Source organism: Podarcis muralis, chromosome 10 (genome assembly GCF_964188315.1).
Source record: "Podarcis muralis chromosome 10, rPodMur119.hap1.1, whole genome shotgun sequence".
NCBI lineage: Eukaryota > Metazoa > Chordata > Lepidosauria > Squamata > Lacertidae > Podarcis > Podarcis muralis.
In genome coordinates this window covers 44,784,815-44,807,345 of record NC_135664.1, presented here as the reverse complement: position 1 = coordinate 44,807,345, position 22,531 = coordinate 44,784,815, and the positions used below count along the sequence as shown (strand labels likewise).

The 22,531-nt window shown below is 40.3% G+C and overlaps 1 protein-coding gene across 8 annotated transcripts in view; it reads right to left on the bottom strand.

Annotated features, from left to right (window-relative positions):
• The window catches only part of ATF7IP (activating transcription factor 7 interacting protein), a 67,468-nt gene that overhangs the window by 7,240 nt on the left and 37,697 nt on the right, over positions 1-22,531 (bottom strand). For all 8 annotated transcript variants that reach the window (XR_013394464.1, XM_077935432.1, XM_077935431.1 and 5 more), the window contains 9 exons: positions 15,565-15,645; positions 12,489-12,634; positions 11,049-11,186; positions 10,249-10,314; positions 9,242-9,315; positions 8,251-8,339; positions 4,916-5,566; positions 4,598-4,683; positions 1,639-1,708 (listed from right to left, as the gene is read on the bottom strand). Coding sequence is in view for 7 of the 8 variants with exons in the window: in XM_077935432.1 (XP_077791558.1) it covers positions 1,639-1,708; positions 4,598-4,683; positions 4,916-5,566; positions 8,251-8,339; positions 9,242-9,315; positions 10,249-10,314; positions 11,049-11,186; positions 12,489-12,634; positions 15,565-15,645 (1,401 nt within the window). In the remaining variant the exon portion in view is untranslated. The remainder of the gene's footprint in view (positions 1-1,638; positions 1,709-4,597; positions 4,684-4,915; positions 5,567-8,250; positions 8,340-9,241; positions 9,316-10,248; positions 10,315-11,048; positions 11,187-12,488; positions 12,635-15,564; positions 15,646-22,531) is intronic.

Here is a 22,531-nt window from a genome sequence, read left to right as displayed (position 1 = left end):
GCTGAAGTGGCAGTCAATTGCAACACAGATTCTCCTTTCAGTTTTTACAATGAAATAAAAACATCCAATTAAAGGATCTTACCTGTACAGTTCGCAGCATCATTTTAAATGCTCAAATTGGGGCCAACAACCAAAATATTGTAACCTAACTGGGCTTTGAAGGGATAGATATAATACCTACCCCACTATCTGTCTCCTGCTCCTCTAAGGATAGATTAACGAACAGACGGGGGTTAAAACTTATGGAGTTTTGTATTGCTCATACAAATGGACTGCATAACTTTCCTGGTGACAATGAGTTTACTTTTATCTCATCAAGGGGTCATAGTGTAGTATTGTATCTGTTCTCTAAATCTACACTCTGATGTTAACTTTTCTTCTATCGGCCCAAAAGCAAGATGAGCACTGCAACCCCATAGTTGCCTTTGACTGGACTTAACCATCCAGGGGTCCTGTACCTTTACTTATTGGAGTCCATACAGAAAGTGACCACTCCTTACTTCTGACTATATAATGCGACCCAGCAAATAAGCCTCGTAACTCAGATCAGAACTTTCATAGCATTCTGAAAAGGATTAGACGATCCCTGCAATTTGAAGGGGTGGTCGCCAAATTCCTGGACTCAGACAAAATATTGCATTTGAGAGCAACCCTTACTAACTCACATTCTATTAACGTAGTAATAACAAAATTTGGATGACTTTGGATGATTTTATGATTTTACTATTTTAACTTATGCCAATAAAGGCTAGCAGTAGTAGTAGCTTCATTTTATAAGGTTTCAGAATGTCTGTGAATGGCAGCAATGACCAGAGTTGAAGAATATTACACTAGTCAAGTATCTGTATGAAATTTCGACATCCTCAAGACATGGTGTCAACTGCCTTATTTAGAGTAATATAGGATGTAGCAAGATACGCTGGCAGCAAATTCCACATTTAATTAAACATAATTATGCCAGCCAATTTCAATGGGAGTAAATGTACATGACTGTAGGCTCATAGCTCCATTATGCACGTGTTTAAGGGATTATTGGGTACTGCTCTACAAGGTCCTCTTGTTTATTTACATCTTCTAAACCAGGGATGGGAAACCTCCAGCCTGTAGGCCAAACATGACCTTCCAGGGGTTCAAATGTGGCCTGCAAAGCTGTTTTCACCAAACCATGCCTGTCTCACGCCTGAATCCACTATGTCTGCACATTTCATCAAATATAAAAACGGGAGAAAGTTAGTATCTTGTTTGATATTTTCCATTGTAAGTGAGGGTAGGAGGCACAAAGCCAGCTTGGACTAGAAGATAGAAGTATTGAAACATGTAAGAACAAATATCTAAACACTAAGTTCAGATGGTGGGAACAATCCTATACACTCATGGAAAACACATTCAAACAGAACGGTAGGATATCTGTCAAAACTTGAACATACTTTAATGATGTAAGGACACACTGCCCAAATATATTACTAATACCTACATTAGAATTGCTGCCTAGAAAACTGGATGGCATTTTAAGTTTAAAACTTCAATAGTGCCGTCTGATGGAATCTTTTGACTTGGCAAATATTTATCATCTTTGGCAGTTAACATTTACCAAAAAGCAGGAGATGTCCAGTTAGTCATGCATATCTTCTGGCTTACCTTGAGAAGAGCCATCATCTTCATCATCCAGTGTGAGATCAATTACTCCACTGCCTGGGGCCTTTCCACTCTGGAAGACAAATATTTGTTTGTTTGTTTGTTTGTCCACTCCCTTTCCAACAAAGTTTTAAAAGTAGCATGCAATAAAATCTAAAATCTTCACAAGAAAACATAAAACAAACTCAATAAATCCCAGCAAATGCCTTGACAAATCTAAAGGGTTTTATCTGACAGCTGAAACTATAGAAATAAGCAGACAATTTAAGGAAGTCCTTTACTTTTCCAAAGACATCACTAAGGTAGTTTGTTCTACATATACAGAGGGCCACATAGATCTAAAGCAGAGTAAAGGAAGAGAGATTATGTGGCAGCTTATGGGACTCCAAGTTCTTTAAGAAGGAAGGAAACAAACTTCGTTTGTTTTTTTTAAATGTTTAAATATTATAGAATGTTAGCATATACTACAAAAGGAACATCCAAATGTTGGCCATAGGAGTTGTGGATGGAAAGGTGCTGCAGTCTCTTCCTGGAAGCATGTTAATGCACTGTGTTTGGGAGAGGTAGATTTGGTTCTATAATGTCCTGCAAGGGCACTTGTGTGCAACATTACAACTGATGACTGAGGGTTGTCACGATGGAGTGAGGGTTGCCAGGATGGAGTGGGAGTGGCTGCTGGTGTCTATTATCTCATTTCTACTGCCAGGCAAGATGCAAAAAAAAATGTTGATTATTAAAATAAATTGTAAATACCAAATTTTACTAAAATAATATCAATAATAAATTATCTGAATATAAGCACCTTAGTTCTACAGGTAATCTGTAGATTGAGAGTGCTTTCAGACAGGCAAACTCAATTTGGTTCTATTTTATAGGATTTTTAAAAATGCATTTATTAGCATGGAAGTTCATCTGTGTTGGCCAGACTACTAAATCTTCATTCAAATAAACACTGTCTGCCCATTGTACAATTTTAATCCTTGAACTTTGCTGTTTCTCTAACTGCTATGGATAATGATTCAGATGCTATCTGAGGCTATTAAAATAAGTATAAAACACAGATAAAGGACAGAACTTTTGAAATATTCTATTTACTCTCCACTTAGTCAAATGCTTTTTCAGCATCTAAAATAAAGTGAGCTTTCTTTTATATTATGAATGTTTATTAGGTCCCATACTTTCCAACTACTAGTACTTACTAATACTACTAAGTATTAGTCTTATTGATGTTGGTTAACTGGAGACCTGGTTCAGCTCAATATGGTTCTTTCAAGGCAGACATTTAGCTTGGCCAATGACCAGTAACTGCTTCATTCTGTCTCACTTTGCCTATATATACAAGTATCAGGAAAAGAAAATATTAATGAAAAGGCTTGTAAATCTTTCATCTACATGAGATAATGCAGACTAGTAACTTCATTTCCAGTACTTGTCCAATGGTATAGAAGGGCTGGATACTCAGCTCACATATCTTACTTGCTTTAACCCATATATACCCACCCACTCAACTTGATATGTGGAACTGGCAGTTTTATAACTGTCACATGATGTCTGTTCTGCACTTGTGAGGAACCAATCTTTCACTGGGGTAGAACATACACACTTGAACTCCCTGCCTATTGGTATTAGGTAGGTACATTTGTTCTGCTACTTCTGGTGCCCGATAAAAAAAATTGTTTATGGAAGCCTGCACAGACATGTTTTAATATTAGTACAAAGGTGGCTTCCGGTTCCGGTCTGAATAGATGCAGCTCCCGTGACTGGGGAGATCGTTGGCGAAGGAAAAACAAGGATGCTTGAGGGTAATTATCCTTGCAAATTCCCCCTAGGGACAAGGGGGAATGGGCTTCACTTGCAGTTCGTCTTGGTACCTGGCTCTCGCTCTGGCATGGATTGCGGGAGGCAGGGAGGCGCTGAGTGCAAAAGCCTGCTGAAAACCCTCCGCCATTAAAAAACAGAGGTTCTCCTGTTAGTTTAATTGGACTAAAGTACAGGCACATGCTAGAAAAGATGAGATCATAAACTGCAGAACATAAACAACTGCAAAGACTTTAAAGTTTGAATTTGAGATTTACTGAATCATTTGCAGTTCAACAAACCACTCTTCTTCCCAGGCTGAGAGGGAAAATGGTGAAAACGGGTTATTTATTGGGACAGTCATTTTTGCAGCTGTTGTTAAAGTTGCAAAACAACAAAGCACGGGACGGAGCAATGGATAATTTTTTGAAACAACAATGGAATACCAGCTTCGCCCATGGCAACAACTGGTAGAAAGAAAGACGTAACATCTTACCGGGACAGAAAGAAACACTGCAGACAGAATAATCGCCACACACAGAAAGGACAAGGATATAGTTTGAGTTCCTCACTTGTAGTTTTAAAATGTTAAATTAAGATCTTTTCTGTTCTAAAGAAAATGCTTTTGCAGATTTTTTTTTAATCTCTGCATCCATAGTCTCCTTTTAATGCCTTTTTTTTATTTTAATGCTGTCCTTATATTTGTTGTTAATTTTTATAGTCAATAACAGGAGTTAACTTTTTAACTTGCAGAGTCTCTTGTCCTTCCATATAAACACACATTTACCTCTTCTCATAATTTAGGGTACATATACAAGCAGTGACCATTTCACACAGGGGGGAACGTTCCTGACCCCCATGCATGTAGGTGGAGCACACATAAGGTTTATGTTCAATTGTGTTAGGGCTTTTCAAGCTTTAGTTAGAGATCTGAGTTCTTTCACAGATGAAGTCATTTTGGCATGTAAGTGGTAAATAAAATAAATATAATCTTGTATATCAACTACCTGTCACATACTGGTATAATTTTTTTAGTAACATTAATTTTCTGCTAGCATTTTGAAAAACAAAATCTGCATTTGCTAAAAATGTAACAACGTCCAAGTTGATTTACTGACTGAGGAAGAAACTGAAACCATATAAAGAAAAATAAAAACCAACCTACCTGTGCAGCTGCCTCAGGTGCTTTTTTGTTTGCTGAAATATCTGCTGGTGGCAGCGAAGGTAGTAGCAACCTGGATGTTTGACTCTCTGAAGGAGGCGAGAAACCACCACATTTCATTGGCTATTAAGCAATGTACTTCATAACACATATACTTAGTTTAACAGCAATCATTGTAAAACACTTAACTGTCAATCATATATGGTGAACTGAGTACTAAATATGGAACTCTGAAAGTTCAGATTTCTTTCAAAATCAACATGTTCCCCCGTACACCAGTTTTCTACCCTAGTGCAAGTGCAGTGGACATATAAAACTTACCAACTCTAGGTGCTGCTGCAGTGCTTGCTTCAGAAGGAGTTGTACTGCTGAAGGCTGACAGAGGTATCTTCATCTGTATGGAATTCCTATTGATGGGAGGAGTATACACCCCTGATGTGCTTACAGTAGCCAAAGTAGTCCTTGCGGCTTGTGCAACAGGGTGTGCTGTTGATACAGCCTGCACAGCTAGAGTTGTCCCTATAGAACACCCAACAGCGGCCGAAGTGTTCCTCTGAATGTTAGAGCTGGGCACAGATGAGCTGCTTGGTTTTATTGAATTAGCCGATGACAGAGACAATGGAGTTTTGGTCAAGTTGCCAACATTAGATTGACTTTGTACAGGTATAAATTCCACGTTGCCAGATTGCTGGTTAGTAACCAAAGTACCAGTATGGCCTTGCAGGATCTGAGGCTGGGAGGACATTGCAACAGGTACATGCAGTATTACTGGCAAAGATTGCAATGAAACAGACATTGGCTGTGCGGTTCCACCAGCCACTTGACTCGTGCCGACTACTGTTGCTGTGTTGGCCGCAGGTAGAACAGAAGTTGACAAGGAGCCAGAAGTCAATGGTGCAGAGGTGACAGGAGTCTGTGGTTTGGGATGTCCACTGACAGCTGTCTGTGGAGTACTAAGAGGGGTAGCAGACACTACAAAATAGTAAAAAGATAATTGTTTTAAAAATCTATGCCAATTGAACTACTTCCATCAATACAGTAGAAAATATCAACTTGATATCTGAGGTCAAGATGGACTGAAGAAGCCTGTACAGGACTGGAAACAGGAATCATGATTATAGAGAACATTCTTTGGAACTCACTCTTTAAAACATGTTGTAATGGCGTGTGCTAATTAGAACCTTTTTCTGTGGTTTATTTCTGTAGATCATGGCACCAGTAAAGTTGTCATAGTTTGATATAAAATATACCCTTCAATTAACTATTTTAAACTTGGTACAAGGCCTTATCTTAAAATGTATCCTGGAAGGCACTCTAAATATCCTGACCTCTTAATACTTAATGTAAAGAGCAGCACAGGAAGCTGGTATTATCAGCAAACTTAATTATCATCCCCTGTAGTTCTGCATAGATAATAGACTCTTTCCCTAAAAGTAATCTCAGAATTCAGGGAATATATAGATAACCAATTAGTCATTTCTCACTGGGGTCATGCCCTTTCAAATTTCAAAATGACCATGGTAAATAAAATAGAAGATAGAAACATGTAGGAAATAAACAATAAAACAAAGAAACAAAATTACAAGGATACATTGACTAAAAATAGTACAATGGTTGGGTAGCTCACAGCTCAAAAGGGAACCCCTCTTTGCCGCTCAATGGTCTCACGGAACAGCCCCATGCTTCACTGGATCATGGGCCAAGAATAGGGTGAGAGTGACTCTGAAGCCTTGCTCGTACAGGTTACTGATGTGGAGAGCAAACCTCTCAAACAGAGAGAACCTAGCAAAAGATTCTAAACCTCTTGGGAGTATGTGTAGGCCACAAGTGTTGAGTCAGACACATCTTGTTACATAAGACTGGTGGAGAAAGCTGTCAGCAAGAGTGACTTGAGATGCAAAATTTAACCTGACATGTTTATTTGTAATGTATGCCACTTGGAGAACATGAAGCAAGTTATGTGTGTTTCCTTCTTTTTTCTATACTATGCCACTATATGGCTAAATTAGAGATATAATTCAGATGGTAGTCTGAATTTTTTGAAGGAAAAAAGGTTTCCTATGAATGTTACTTCCTTCTGGCTGCTCTTGGCAACAAAGCCTGTTTGCCATGAGTGAGGCAGGTTTTGCAAACTGTGTGCAAATGGTGGAAACTGAGCAGTAAAAAGGTTTTAGCTCTAGAGAGCTTTGACTGATATGAGTTTCCCCCTTGATTGGCAACTTTTAGAAATTTTGAAAGATCTTATGACCGAAGGTTTACAGCTTTGAATTTGATTTGTATGGTTAAGGGTTTGAAGCCCTAAACCATTAAAATCTGTCCCTGAATAGTTGGCAGCAACATCTGTGAATCCCTAAATTTATGTAACACACCCCTTCCTTGCATGCAAAGCCTTGGTCTTTTGAGGATAATTGTCTCACATAAAAGTTTACGCTTAACAGAACAGAAATTAGTTTTGCAAATTCACAGGGTTCTTTGTGGAACCTTTGTGGAATCCCAATTTTCATTGTTTCTTTAAAGTCTGGGTGACTCTGTCCCTGTGGTTCCCTTGAAACATTATCGGCCAACAGCATTCCTTGGAAGCCACTGGAAACAGAGTAAGACTAGCATTCTATATATTACAACACAGAGGTGTATGTCAAATTTTTTCTTTGTCTGTTGCATCAGTACCTGCGTTGACTTAGATGTTTTATTGGTTTCAGAATATCTGAAGAAGTGTGCATGCGTTGGTCTCTAAAGGTGCTACTAGACATTTTATATATATATTTGGTTTCAGAATTGATATGGAAAATGTTCTTACGTAAACATCTATTGTAGTAGTTTGGATGAGTACTATTTAATTACACCTGAGGATGCTGACAAGAGCAGACAAGTTTCTAACAGAAATCTTAAGTTGCAACCCTTGTTTTCCTTGGCTTCTAATGGGCTAGTTGGCATACACTGAACCTCTTAGTCAGCATGAAGCTTAATGCATCCTTCTTAGAGGATTCCAGAGGAGAGATGTAAGGGGTACAACCCTGGATTTTCCAGTAGTTTTCAATACTACAGTATTCTTCTGGGTTGGAAATTGTGGTGTGTGTGCTGTGTTGTGGTGGTTCTGCTTCTTTTCTTGACAGAAGGTTATGGGAAGTGGTGCTAGAATAGTATTCTTCCTCAAATTTCTGTTTTTTCTTCTTTGCTTTGAAACATCTACATGAAACAACTGATAAAATTAATCTGAAGTATGGGGCTCTGTGTCATCAGAATGCTTATGGCATGTAGTTCTTTCATTTATTTCAGATGAGATGGCGGCATCCCTAAATGCACTATTGATATCAGGACTGATTTATGAAAGGAGAGGCCAGGGGAGGGGACGAGAGAGAACACAGGAGAGCAGAAGTGTCCCGCACTAAGCAGAAAAACTGAGAGCAAACACTTTTCATTTCTGTGTTCATTACAGCCCTTGAATAATAAAAGGTGATCTGTAGTAGTGAATAGATGTTGTTTCTATAACAAGACATCATATACTGTCACCACTGAGTTCAAAAAAGGAGAGCAACATCTGCTGCTGCTTTTGATACTCATAACTTTCATCTGAAAGATTTATAATAAGGCACTTTTCTTGGATAAAGAAGGGGGGAGAGGTTAAATACATATCTGAGACGTGAGAAACATTCTACCTGTATTCACAGGGGACTGTAAAGTATTTGATGTGGTATCTCCTACATTTCTCTTGGATTCCAGCATTTGTCTCACTGTTCCGGCATTTCTGTGGAATAAAGATTCTTGTTAGCTGTATTTGTTAGCTGTTAGGTGAAGCAAAGAGCAGTACAGGGGAAAGCTATTTTTGAAATTTGAAGTAATTTATCTCTATCCATTTATTCAGCAGTATCTCACAATATCACTAGTTCCACTGTATATGTGTAGGAGTGTAATAAGCCACCCAGAGGGGCTGGGACAACTCAGTCAGATGGATGGGGTATAAATTATTATTATTATTATTATTATTATTATTATTAAGCTGAATTCCTGAAAAATTGAGAACCAAAACTATTATTGTCTCTAATTTTATACAGGTATGTTAATTTTTGATGACTGCATGAGAACTGATAATAACATTCATATTTTTAACAGTAGAAGAGAACAGGGCACAACTACCTAGTTCACATGTCATTATACACCATAGTGAAAAACAAACTATGGTTTAATGTAAACTAGCAGCATGTTCAGTGGTTCTTGCTCTGTCTCTGTGCTGCTGGCCTGTTATGAACCTCGACTTGTGGTTTGTCTCCCTCAAACAAACCACGGTAGTAAGCCAAGAACAGATCTAAAGATATGCTCATGGTTTATTTGGAAAGAAATGAGCTTGGATTTGGATGTCATGAAAAGTCAGATGCTGGCTTGTTTCCCAGCAGAGGTGCAGCAACAGGGAAGAAGTGGAACGACAACACGTGCACAGTGTGCACTAGCATGCAGATTGTTCACATTAAACCAAACTTTGTTTTTAATTACGGTTAAATATGATGTGTGAACTGGGCTAGTATATAACAGGAAAACCAGTCCATCAGCCAAGATATATTGTATTTTTATGCAAATGTGTCATTCCAAGTACATAAGGCAAGTTCCACAAGTCCACAATATGAGTGTAACAGCTATATTCTCAAAGCTTACCGATACGCCACGCTGTTGATATTGCCTGTGTCGCCCACTGCTTTTCCTGGGGAATGGGGTGTGTTTTGTAGATTCTAAAAAGTAACGCAAACCAAGGTGAGACCTATGTCTTCAAAGTCACAAAGCATACATGGTATACTTTTTTACTGTAAGGACTCCAAAATTATTAAGCTGCTTTGTGAGCACCTCGTTATACAGTTGACTCACAACTTGCATATATTTAACTTGCGCAATCGCAGCTTTATGTTATTGATGGCTGGCCAACTGAAATTACACAAATTAAACGCACACAAGGGCCATCCAAGATCTTATGAGAGCCTCCCAAGCATGTATGAGAGCTTCCCAGAGCATCCTTCACTGCCAAATCCAGAGTCCCACTACTCCCACCAGACAAGGCTGAAAAATTGGGTGGAGGGATGCTTGGGGAGGATGCTTGGGGAGGCATAAAATGCCTCTTTGCTGAGTAAGTGCCCTGGTTGGTGCAGTGAAGAGGCCTAAACTGGGGCAGTTTGCTGTCACATGGCAGAAGTAGGAGAGTTCAGGATCTCACAGATCCTGTTCTGGCTCTGCCCCCTCAATACCCCATTTCAGGGGTTTCTGCTGGTGACACTTCTGCTTTCCCATTTGGAAGGCGGCATTAGAGATCTCATTGCCATCTCAACCAAAACCCCTCCAGAGCAGATTGGGTGTTAAATAACAGAGCAATTCCAATCACAGACTATACTTTTGCATCTCATTAACATTCAACTTTTGCCATCCAGTTTTCTGCTTTATATACCTGCTAACTAAGATTTCACCATGCATCTAGTGAAGTGGGCTTGTGTCCATAAAACTGAATAAATTTATGAATCTTTATTTCTCCTTCCTACTTCAAGAAGAAAACTGTGGTCTTTTAAGTTCTTCACTGTGAGCTATGGTCATTTCAATAAAGTCCAATTTGATTACCACCAAGGTAATTTTTTGATCTAAACAGTAATCAGAAACATAATAAAAATGTCTGTCCTTACTTCTTGTCTTTTCTTTGAATCCTCTCTGGCTGCTCCAAAACGTCTAGTTAATCTTGCAATTTTAGCCTTAAAAAAAGAGAAATATGACAGAGTAATCAAATACAATCTCAAAAAGTATTTTAGTTTATCCCTCTCTACACCTCCATTCACTTCTATAATTGCTGCCCAAGAGCCAGACCCTTCTCTTCTGTGAGAGTGGTTAAGCTGTAAGGTAAAGGTAAAGGGACCCCTGACCATTAGGTCCAGTCGTGACCGACTCGGGGGTTGCGGCGCTCATCTCGCTTTATTGGCTGAGGGAGCCGGCGTACAGCTTCCGGGTCATGTGGCCAGCATGACTAAGCTGCTTCTGGCGAACCAGAGCAGCGCACGGAAACGCCGTTTACCTTCCCGCCGGAGCGGTGCCTATTTATCTACTTGCACTTTGACGTGCTTTCAAACTGCTACGTTGGCAGGAGCAGGGACCAAGCAACGGGAGCTCACCCCATTGCGGGGATTCGAACCGCCAACCTTCTGATTGGCAAGTCCTAGGCTCTGTGGTTTAACCCACAGCGCCACCCACGTCTGGTTAAGCTGTAGCTCCTCATTAAACACAGCTTAACAAGCATTTTCTTTTGCCAAAAGCTAGCACTAAACTGATATGTAGATTTTATTTCAACACAAACGATAAAACACAAAACCCCCCCCAAAGGGGGGAAAAGAGTACTAGTATCTGAAGGAACAATTACACACACCAACAGGAGCCTTACTTATATTTTTTGAAAAACAATGCCAAAAAGTCTTAAGCAGATCTGCATATATACCTGTAATTCGGTAAGGACAGTTTTATGTCTCTTGCTACATTCAATCTTATCTACTCTGGTTTTCAGATCTGCTAGATTTTTATCAAACACAGCACACTGCAGTGCGTTGAACTTTTCTTCTAGCAACCGCTGGATGACCTACAAAAACACATGAAAATGCTAATATTAACATTTTATATACAGTACAATTAGCATGTATGTCACTCAGCATTACATAACTCTTTATTAGGTTATCTAATTAAACTTTATTTTAGTATTTAAACAAAACTTAAGGTCAATAATTAGGCTTTTGCTTGTTAATCATGTAATTTCATTAAACATATCTATGCAAAATCTTTTTTGGATCTCAGTGTTTGCAAGCAAGTGAAGTCATTCTCAGCATTCCTTTTTGGATCCACACCCTTAATGGTTTTAGAGGAAGAGTCATACTTGTTAGTTTGTAGTGTCTAAAATGCCAACTATGTCCCATATTTATTTGTAGACTGCGTTCTTTACAAAATGCATTTGAAAAGGGATTTCCTCTTATAGTTTAGAGCACAAAATCTACAACTTATTTAAGGGTTATATTTGTATATAACATAGAAAGTTACAGATAGACAACATCTTCTAGTGTCTTTCCAGCACCCATTAAAGACTTTCCTCTCCCAACAAGCCATTTAAGTGGATATATTTATCCCAGTTTTGACCACAATGTCAATGAAACTGTATTTATATATTTTGATTATTTTGATGATTATATTATTTTGGGGTGCATTATACAAATCACCTTTACTGATTTGCATATAAACAAGCATGCACAGGGCTGCACTACATGTGGCATACAATTTAGAGAACCCTCCAGATGTTGCTGGACAACAACACTCATCATTCCTAAGCCACAAGCCATACTATCAGTCTAGTCTGAGACTTTCCTAATCTCACATGTTAAGGATTATATTGCATAAGGATCTTGATACGATACAGCAAGATCCTACATAAGCCATTTTAAGAGATGTTCGGTATACGCTCTTAATTAGTAAATTAAAAAGTCAGATCAGTAGTGTTCTTAGGACTAAAGACTTAACCAGCATTCTTTGCAAAAAAAACAACAACCGGCCCCACAACCAACAGGCGGTCGGCCAGTAACTGGCCAGTGGTCCACGGTCTACTCTCGTGTTCACCACAGATATAAGGAGCTAAAGAGGAAGAATGCATTTCCTGGTCTGACTGTTGCCAAACTAAATATGAAATATTGGTCTACTCCAGTATTAAATATTTCTATCTGATGGGATCAATGGAAACTTAATAACAATACAATAGTTTCCTTTCACTCAATTCACCATAACACAGACAAATATTCTGATCTTCAAGACAAAATGTTTGCAAGTTGATGCTGGTGGAAAAGAAGTGTTTGAAATTAAAAGGCCAAATGTCTGCAAGATAAGCGGGAATCAACTCTACCTTTTCTAGTTTCTGATTAATATCTCCTCTGGTTGTAATTTTTACTTCAAATTCTGCTTCATATTCTTCACCCATATGTCGACGGCGTTTAGAATGGACATTGTCCATATCCTCTGATTTGGAACGCTTTCTTCTTGATGCCTCACCTAGAAGGATACAGCACACTCTTCAAGGAACTTTACTGACCACCAATATATTCTTCATTCAAGACAAATAACTTGAAAAATAAATATTCATCTGGTTCTCTCACTGCGAGAAGCAAAGTTACAGGAAACCAGGTAGAGGGCCTTCTCAGTAGTGGTGCCCTCCCTATGGACACCCTTCCTTCAGATGTCAAGGAGATAAAATAATTACACAACTTTTATAGACAACATCTGAAGGGATTTCTGTACCAGGAGGTTTTTAACACTTGATATTTTTATTATGTTTTTAGATATGCTACAAGCAGCCCAGAGTGCCTGGGGAAACCCAGCCAGATGGGTGGGGTATAAATTATACAACTGTTGTTGTTGTTATCAGTTTAAAAGGAATACAAAATGCATGGCATAATAACTTTCACTTATTTTACTGCACTGTTGACTCAGTGGTCCCACCTCATCAATTACTGCCAACACTATGTTACATATACTCATGAGGACTTGAATATGTTGTTCTGAGGTCTGTTGTAGCCCAGAGATTCTGTAACAAAGTGGCAGTTGATATGTTTGAGAACTAGAGGGAGGCCTTGAAACACATTTACCTCCCAGCTACTCTTGTCCCAATAGCACATGCAGCACACATCAGCAGCAGTTGGGGTGAGAAAGTCCTGTCCAGTGATTGACTTTAACATCTGCTTTTATTGTATTTTAAATGTATTGAAAGTCCTCGCCCCCCTCCTCCGTTGCTCTGTTCCTCCGTTTTGTCAAATGGGCTGTCTTTAATTGTATTTTGCCGGCAAGTTAAGAAACGAAAGTAGTTGTTACCGCTCCAACATCGTTATAGGTGAGCGATTGATGTCCCACCCACCCCAAGGTAAATAACTGTGGCAACTTAGGCTCCCCCCCTTCATGGGTAGATCACTTCCAGAATTTCTATACTGAGAGCAGATCACAGTCTCTTGTGAGTTGGACGTGCCTGCTATACAGTGGTATCTCAGTTTTCAAGAGTCTCGTAAGCCGAACATTTCGAAACCGGAATGCCAAAAACCCGGAAGTAATTGCTTCTGTTTTTGAACACGCCTCAGAAGTCAAACGGCTTTCACTGTGTTCCCCTCCCTCCATTGACTTTGCCGACCGCCCTTTGCGCCTCGGTTGTCTACCATTTCGGAAGTTGAACTGTCTTCTGGAACTGATTACGTTCAACAACTGAGGTACCACTGTACCTTGAAAGAAAATTATATGAAAATGATGTGTTGTTGATATTTAACCCCTAGCAAATTAGCCAAAATATATAAATCAAGATCAAATGCACGCTGAAAATGTAAAGAGAAAGAGGGCACCTTTTATTATATGTGGTGGATGTGTAAAGTAGTAAAAGCATTTTGGGAGATGATATACAATGAGTTGAAAAAAATGTTAAATATAACATTTTCTATGAAACCGTTTTTCTTTTAGGAGTTTTAGGTGCAGAAATTCCAAATGACCAGAAGGGACGATTTATGTATGCTACTACAGCTGCCCAGAGTTTGTTAGCTCAGAGATGGAAAGAAAATACAGTACCTACCAAGGAAGAATGGCAGAAAAAAAACCTTATGGGCTAGGCCAAAATGGCAAAACTGACCAGATGAATTAGGGTCCAGGAAGAATCAAATTTTAATAAGGAATGGGAAAGTACATAATGTAGCTGAGAAAATTATTGTAAACAATTAAAATCATTAGTAGGATTGATATAATACTTGTAGGCAGTGTTTTTCTTTAAAAAATGTTTAATGTACTCTCATTTTGACTCAAGAAAATCACCATTTTATAGTTCAAATCGGGAAAAATAAATACAGTAAAAGTACAAAGATTCACAAAATGTTTAGGAGTATGCATGCCCCCGGAGAAAAAGCACTGCTTGTAGGTAAAAGTTGAAGTATGGACTATTTAAAGATTGGTAAAATTTGAGTAACAGAGGAGATGCAGGAGAAAAGCATTGGCATAAGGATCCACAAAAGGGGTGAGGGAAGTCAAAGGGGATTTATTGATTAGATCTTAATTGCTTTCTTTGTTGTTTGTAAACTTGAAAATGCCAAATAAACTCTTTCTTAAAAGAGGAGAAAATGAGAAGGGCTGCTCCATTCTCTTTTAAGTTTGCGGGATATAAGGGTGGGGAAGATATATCACAAGGGTAAAAACTCTGCTCTCCTTCACCATACAGGGATGTTTCAGGAAGAAGGAACAAAAAAGATTACCTTTTAGCTTTTCTCACTCATCTGCTATATAGCCCTGGAACCTTCTAGTACTATAGCACATAGCAAAGCATGGCTAGATGGGGAAAACAAAGCATGAACAGCACTACAAACTCCTGTTTCAAGATGGCTGGCGAGAAGTGCTCCTGCTAAGATAGTTGGAATATAGGCAAACTTTTCGGTGAAGATACAGTGGTGCCTCGCAAGACGAAAAGAATCCGTTCCGTGAGTCTCTTCGTCTTGTGGTTTTTTCGTCTTGCAAAGCAAGCCCATTAGCGGATTAGCGCTATTAGCGGCTTAGCGGATCCGCTGATAAGCGGCTTAGCGGATCCGCTAATAAGCGGCTTAGCGGCTTAGCTGTTAAGCGGCTTAGCTGTTAAGCGGCTTAGCGATCAGCTGTTAAGCGGCTTAGCGGATCAGCTGATAAGCGGCTTAGCGGCTTGGGAAAGGGGGAGGGAGGAAAAAAACCCTGCAGGAACTCGCAAGACATTTTTGTCTTGCGAAGCAAGCCCATAGGAAATTCGTTTTGCGAAGCACCTCCAAAACGGAAAACCCTTTCGTCTAGCGGGTTTTCCGTCTTGCGAGGCATTCGTCTTGCGGGGCACCACTGTATTACGGATGTACACAACGCCCAACAGTGTCTGAATACAGGAATGCAGCAATTCAATTCCTTGCAGCAAAACTATTTCTCATCTTTGCCATACATACCTTTTTCTGGTGGTCTCTCTTCCTCCTTGTCATGCTCCTTTTCTTCTACTTTTTCCAGTTCTTTTTCATCATCTTTGCCTTCTGTGAGAAAGATAAACCACTTTACCTTATTAAACAAAGCCTGACCAGTTATGTGTTGAAAAAGATGTTCACAGCTGGTTATGTAAGTTACTTTCTTATGTGTGCAGCTAAACACACAGAAAAAATAACCTGAAATTTTAGCTTTAAAAACCCCATACACCAATACGTAGTTACTGTGGGAATTAGACTTTACAGAGTTATGCAAAAGAGAGCCCAGGCCATTTCACCCTTTTCCCACCTATAAAAACTTTAAAACTCTCTTTTAAAGTTTAAATAAGTAACTTTTACTCAGTGTACTTGCACTTGTTAAAGGCAGGAAGGTGTAACATACGTTACCAATACATATTACATTGATTTGTATCTAAGACAAAACTATAACAGACTAACTCCGAGGCAGACAGCAGCACAGCAGTTCAGCTGCTCTCACACAAAACACTGCTACTAACTGGCATTACTGTACCAACTGACATAACTGTCTCAGGCATATGACATCACAGGGTTCTACAGTTCTTGAGAGCAGTAACCCTTTAGTTAACATTCTGGATGCTTTCATCCCACAGTTACATCAACCAGTAATACCTTAGCATTACTCTTCGAGTAAGTAAATCACAATGTTTTCTAAACATTTAAAACCTCATTCTACCATTTAATCAATATGCAAGCACTCACTGCTAAGCACTAATGTTATTGCCACATTTATTTTCTCAAGTTTCAGGTCTCTTCCTAAAAACTTTTAGTTTCAGCAAGATGGGATTCCAGTTGTAGGTTTATTGAAGTATTTAGGAAAGGATAAAACCCAAAGTATCACTTAAAGAAGTGACAGGGATTTATGAAGTTTATTATTTAACAAAGTTTATATAACACTTGTTAAAAAAATAATTCACTTCTACGCAGTTTACGAAACATTGAAATTTGTAATTAAAAAGTTTAAATTGGGTGTTTTTAAAGCATTCAAAAAATAATAAAAATCAATTGTAACTAAAAGAAATAAAACACATGAAACATAGGTAAAAGTAAAGATACCCACATCCTGGACATGGAACATACCGTATTTTTCGCTCTATAGGACGCACTTTTTCCCCTCCAAAAATTAAGGGGAACTGTGTGTGCGTCCTATGGAGCAAATGCAGGCTCCTTGGCTTCAGCGAAAGGAACCTGAAGCCTCCGGAGCGCAGCGGGAACTCGCGCTGCGCTCCGAAGTCTTCAGGGACAGATGCCTGAAGCCTCCGGAGTACAGCGGGAGGTCCCGCTGCGCTCCAGAGACTTCGGGTTCCTTTTGCTGAAGCCGGGAGAGCAAGACTCTCCCGGCTTCAGCAGAGAGGGAGATCTGTGCAGTGCCCCTTCAGCCAAGTGGGAGGAGAAATGGAAGGGGCTCTGTTTCTCCTGCAGCTTTGCTGAAAGGGCACTGGGCAGAGAGGGGGAGATTTCCCCCCCTTGTTCTCCCCCTCTAAAACAAGGTGCGTCCTAGAGAGCGAAAAATACGGTATCTGGAGAGGCTTCAGGAGATTGATCTTGAAGCACTCCCTAACTGTGAATTTTCTCCTTAGGGGAGTGCAACCCCATCCAGGGCAGGCAATTGACCACCTTCTTGGACCAGGAACCACCAAGATTCAAACTCAGCTTGTTGTCTCTCATCTGTCCCACCACTGTGGCCAGGTAATGAATCCAGGGCCTGCACAGCCTCTCTGGATTCAGATGCTATAGGGAATTAAGAGTACTAACAACACCTTGCCCGCCCCCAATATTAATGACCACTCCCAGTAGCACCCATAGCGTAACCACCACGGGGCCAAAGAGTGCTGCTTTCTGGATTTGGTCCCATAGGGAAGACTAGAACCACTGTAACACAATGTCCCCAATTTCCATTCTATGGAGCTGTTCTAGGATAATATCATGGCCAATGGCATCAAAAGCCACAGAGAGATCTCTGTGAGTTAACATAGCTTAACATAGAATACCATAAATTTCGCTCTATAACACGCAGATTTTTTTCTCCTAAAAAGTATGAGGAAATGTCTGTGCGTGTTATTGAGCGAATGTGTGGCCCCTGGAGCTGACTCGCCGGGGCAAAAATAGGCAAAAATAAGGCAAAAATAAGATCGGGCGGGTGGGCGGAGGGAAGGCGGAAGCTGCTGCTTTCCTGCATTCTGCCTCAGGGTCTTACTGCCCACCCGCTTCTGTTGCTGCATTTGCTCAAACTCAACAAAGAGCAGGGAATCCCCTGCCCCCTGGCAAGCAGAGGGTTAAGGAAAGGATCGAGTCCTTCCTTCTAATTCTTTCCTAGTCACACTGCGTGCAGGCTCCAGCCCACCACCTCCTCCTCTCCGTGCTCTAGGGACTCGCAGGCAGCTGAAAAACATGCAGGTGGGAGAGAGAGAAAGGGCTGGCTTGGGGGGGGGGGACTTTTGCCTTCCTTTCCTCCCCCCCACCCCGTTAAACTCCTCCCCTGCATTCTTAGCCAGCTGCTTCTCCGCACACCCCTCTTGTGCTTATTGTCCCTTCTGTGTTTTTCCTTCCCTCCCCATTTAAAACGTGGTGACAAAGCACGGATCCACATGGATCCTCAGGATTTTTGCATTGGGTCACCCCAAATTCACCATCAGATCACATTACATGTCCATGGCTACAGTCTGTACCAAAAAAATCACGCACCCACTGTTGCCTGGGGCTGCAATGGTGCAAAAACGTGGTTACAAAGCATGGATCCACAGGATCTTTGCACTGGGTCACCCCAAATTCACCATCAGATAACATAGCATGTCCATGGCTACAGCCTGCACCAAAAAAATCACGCACCCACTGTGGCCTGGGGCCACAGTGGTGCAAAAATGTGGTTACAAAGCACGGATCCACATGGATCCTCAGGATTTTTGCATTGGGTCACCCCAAATTCACTATCAGATCACATAGCATGCCCATGGCTACATCTTGCACCAAAAAAATCACGCACCCACTGTTGCCTAGGGTCACAGTGGTGCAAAAACGTGCTTACAAAGCATGGATCCACATGGATCCTCAGGATTTTTGCATTGGGCTACTCCAAACTCACTGTCAGATCCCATGTCTGTGGCCACAGCATGAACCACAAAAATCATACATCCACTGTTTCATTTAGAATATTTTTTTTCTTGTTTTCCTCCTCTAAAAACTACGTGCGTGTTATGGTCTGGTGCGTGTTATAGAGCGAAAAATACGGTAAGTTAACATAGCTTATTTCATAATGCAGGTTAATTGTTGGACTGGGACCAATCAAAGGGAGTATCTCTTCACTGTTTACAAGAGCAATTCAAAGTGCTGCTGCTTACTTTAAAATATCCTGATTCCAGGCAAACTTTCAGAACTACCACCTCTGTATCAGCACATAGGAACACTGAGGTAGCAGTCAGAGGCCCACCTTCAGGTGCCTCCACTATCAACAGTGAAGCAAGAGCAGAATTTTTAAAGGCAGATGGTGACTGGGAAAAGGGCATTCTCAGCTGTGGCACCTTATTTATGGAATACTTTTCCCCAAAGAGGCTTTTTTTCATGTTAGGTAGCGACTTTCTGATTTTCTCAGAAGCTTGACTGTAAATACTATAGGAGTCTTAGTGCTGCCAGTTTTATCTGTTAAACTTTTAAACAGTAAATGTTTTGCTGTGTTTGGCTTTTATTGTTATGAGCCTCCTTGATAATGTTTGCACTGATAGGCAGCATAGAAATCATCTGAATAAATGTGCGGGTCTTAGAACAAATGTTCATGTGTAGCTGAGGTATTAAGATCTCTCTCATCACAACCAGTTCGTTAGCTGGTTACAGAGTAGCTTATCTTATTTTTGCACTACACATCTATTCCACCTTTCCCCAAAGGACTTCAAGGTGGCATGCATAGTTATGGCCCTTCCTCACAACAAACTTATGAGGTAGGTTAGTCTGAGAGGCAGGGACTTAGCCCAAGTTCACTCAAAGAATTTAACAGCTGAGTGAGGATTTGAATCCTAATCTCTCAGGCCCTAGTCCAGATCACCAACCACCCCACCAACCTCATGAAGGTGTATGGGCCAATTATGATTGCCCACACACTAACAAAGAGTGGTTTCTTATCCACTATTAGTTCTAAGGGTGCAATCCAGCAGAATACATGGATTTTGAACAGTGTGATGAAGCCAAATTGCTCAATTCTAGAGACTCTGATGAGTTTCCCGAAAAGAATGCTCTAGATTCACTTCTGTCCTTGTTTTGAAACTAAAATGACAAATGGACAGGGTGAGTACAGACATCTTAATCCCCATTTTCAGTGGCTTTTGATATTACTGGGTATAGCTGCAGAGGTCAATTTCATCCTCCAGTCTGTAAAACATTTACATGAAACCATCTTCATGAAATGTCTGGGGAGGTCACCATTAACCAGAGATTTGGGCTGAGTGATCATCAGTATGCTGATCGTATCCAGTTCTGGCATCAGATTCTAGGGAGACATCTGTGTTCCTGCAGATTTGGTGTTCACACTATATATTTATTACATTTCCATTCCACTTTTCCTCCCAAAGGAGCCCAGTTCGATATATACTAGATTGAATCTAGAGCCAAGAAGTAAGTGAGGCAAACTTCCAGGGGAGGAACATGGTAGATTGAACATCTTTTGTCAGCAGGCTGCTGATGGAGATAATTATCTGGCGATAAATGATAGCCAAACATGATTCTTTGCTAAAGAATTCACTTGGGGGGAGGGCGGCAGTGAATAGAGGACTAATCCCTGATGTTCTGAAAGAAGTTTTCTGTGTCAGGAGAACAAGAAGCTGTCAGCTCCTTGGAACCCTGGAAAGGTTAAGTGAATTGTGAGTGGAGGAATCAACATCATGCCCAAAAGCCATAAGATCCTGGTGGGTATGGGGTCTGCAAAAGGCTCTGTTTCTTAATTATTTCTGAGAGGGTTATAATTTATGACTCAGAGATTTCACCATCTGCCAGTTGAAATTTACATTCAATATGTGAGCTGCTTTCTGGCTTAAAGAAGGGAAGGGAGTTTGGTCATTAAAGGCCTGAAGACAGAACAAAAGCCTGCTCTAATTTTTTAAAAGAACAAGGGAGTTCTGAATGCTATTTCCCCCCCTCTTCTTTTGACCAAAGTGTTGCCTAGAAAGCAAAAGTAACTGCCACTTGATCCTTCCTTCATGCAAAAGGAATGTGTTTACTTTAATGAGAGATAAGGCTATGAAGATTTCAAGGTGGAGACCAGAGATGTAATACATTTCAATTTCACCATCTGTTCTCTCCAACTCTACCGTTTCAACCTCATGTTCTGCCATTCATTTATTATTATTGTTTATTAAATCAGTATATTTATTTTATAGCTATTAAATGATTATTTTAAAAAGTTTTATTTATTAAAATTAAAAAAAGCGAGGCAGTCAACAACCCTGGTTCTAGATCAATTTCAGGATTCCTCAATGCCAGCTAAGCACCTCTTGAAGGAATGGAAGTCTCTTAACAAGGCAGAACCTATACAGGTCACAGCAGTCCTTAAATATGCTTGCATAGTTTTTGGAAAATATAAATTAGTCCTTTTGTAAAAAAAAGTTTTATGTAAGAACTTTTTTGATAAGGTAGCCAAGTACCATATCCATCAATACTGTTAGAATTCCTGCTCCGTGATTGCAGTCATGGGATTGTTGTCCATCACATGACGGTGTATGTTTTGACTCCACAGTGTGGGAAGTGACAGAGACAGGATGTTTGTGTTACTGTGTTCCGTGAAGTGGGACTATTGTCCTTTGCTCTTTTCCTCTTTGCTGTCTGATGCTAGAAAGAGGGGGAGCCATGTTGCAGTGCTCCGTGTTTATTTACATATAAGTAGATTAGCCAAAATGCTGAGTTGCGGAGTTCTGTTATGCAAACTGCGAACACTCTGCGGATCCCTAGGTGTGCCAACGTCTGTTGGCATCGGTCGCTGTGATGTTTGGGCAGAAGAAAGCTTCTGAAGCTCCCGATCGACCAGGAGGGAGAGAACATGCCAGTCAGGCATGTCTCTCTGCCAGGGTCCTACTTGAGTGTAGGACAAGCTCCTGACAAATACACATGACAATGAAATGTGAAAAAACCACAGTGAAGCCAACATGCTTTCATGGATGATCTTACATGAATTATCAAATTCACTTAGTAGGTTTTTATGGTGAATCTTGGTTATGTAGAGTGTGGATGTTTTAGTGTTTTCCGCAGGCATGGCCATACTTGACCCTCCAGCTGTTTTGGGACTACAACTCGCATCATCCCTAGCTAACAGGACCAGTGGTCAGGGATGATGGGAGCTGTAGTCCCAAAACAGCTGGAGGACCAAGTTTTTCCATGCCTACAGTGTTGATTGCAAGGTTTTTTGAATGCTAATGGCTACTTTTGAGAGAAGGGGGAAATATTGAGTATAATTTGAATTGACTGACCATAATAGGTCCTGGCAAGTGACTGTGAATGAGAAGTTACATCAACCCAATTAGGCAATGGAGGAAGACAGTATATTATGGGGCTCAGGTAAGGAGGAGGAGCAGCACAGTCATGGGCCATGTCCATTCAAAATCTTTTTTCAGTGGACGCTGGATACAGTATTTCTAGTACCAGCAAGTACATATATCTAAATTATTTATGGAGACACTACAAACCTGGCTAGATAGTGCAAGGTGGGGCAATTTTAGACCAATCAGCTCCAGCAGAAAATAAGTGTACAGGTGTAGTCTATAGGGATTGTATCCTTTCAGCCATGTATCCCCTATGAAGTTTAACAAACTGTGACTTCAAGCACTTTGCACTAGGTGCTAAGGAGGGCCTGGAAAATCTGTTAGCATACTGCCTGTTTTGATGTCTAGCAAACTCTAAATGTATACAAAGAAGTGTGCATCTTGTGTGAAAGTCTTTTCCA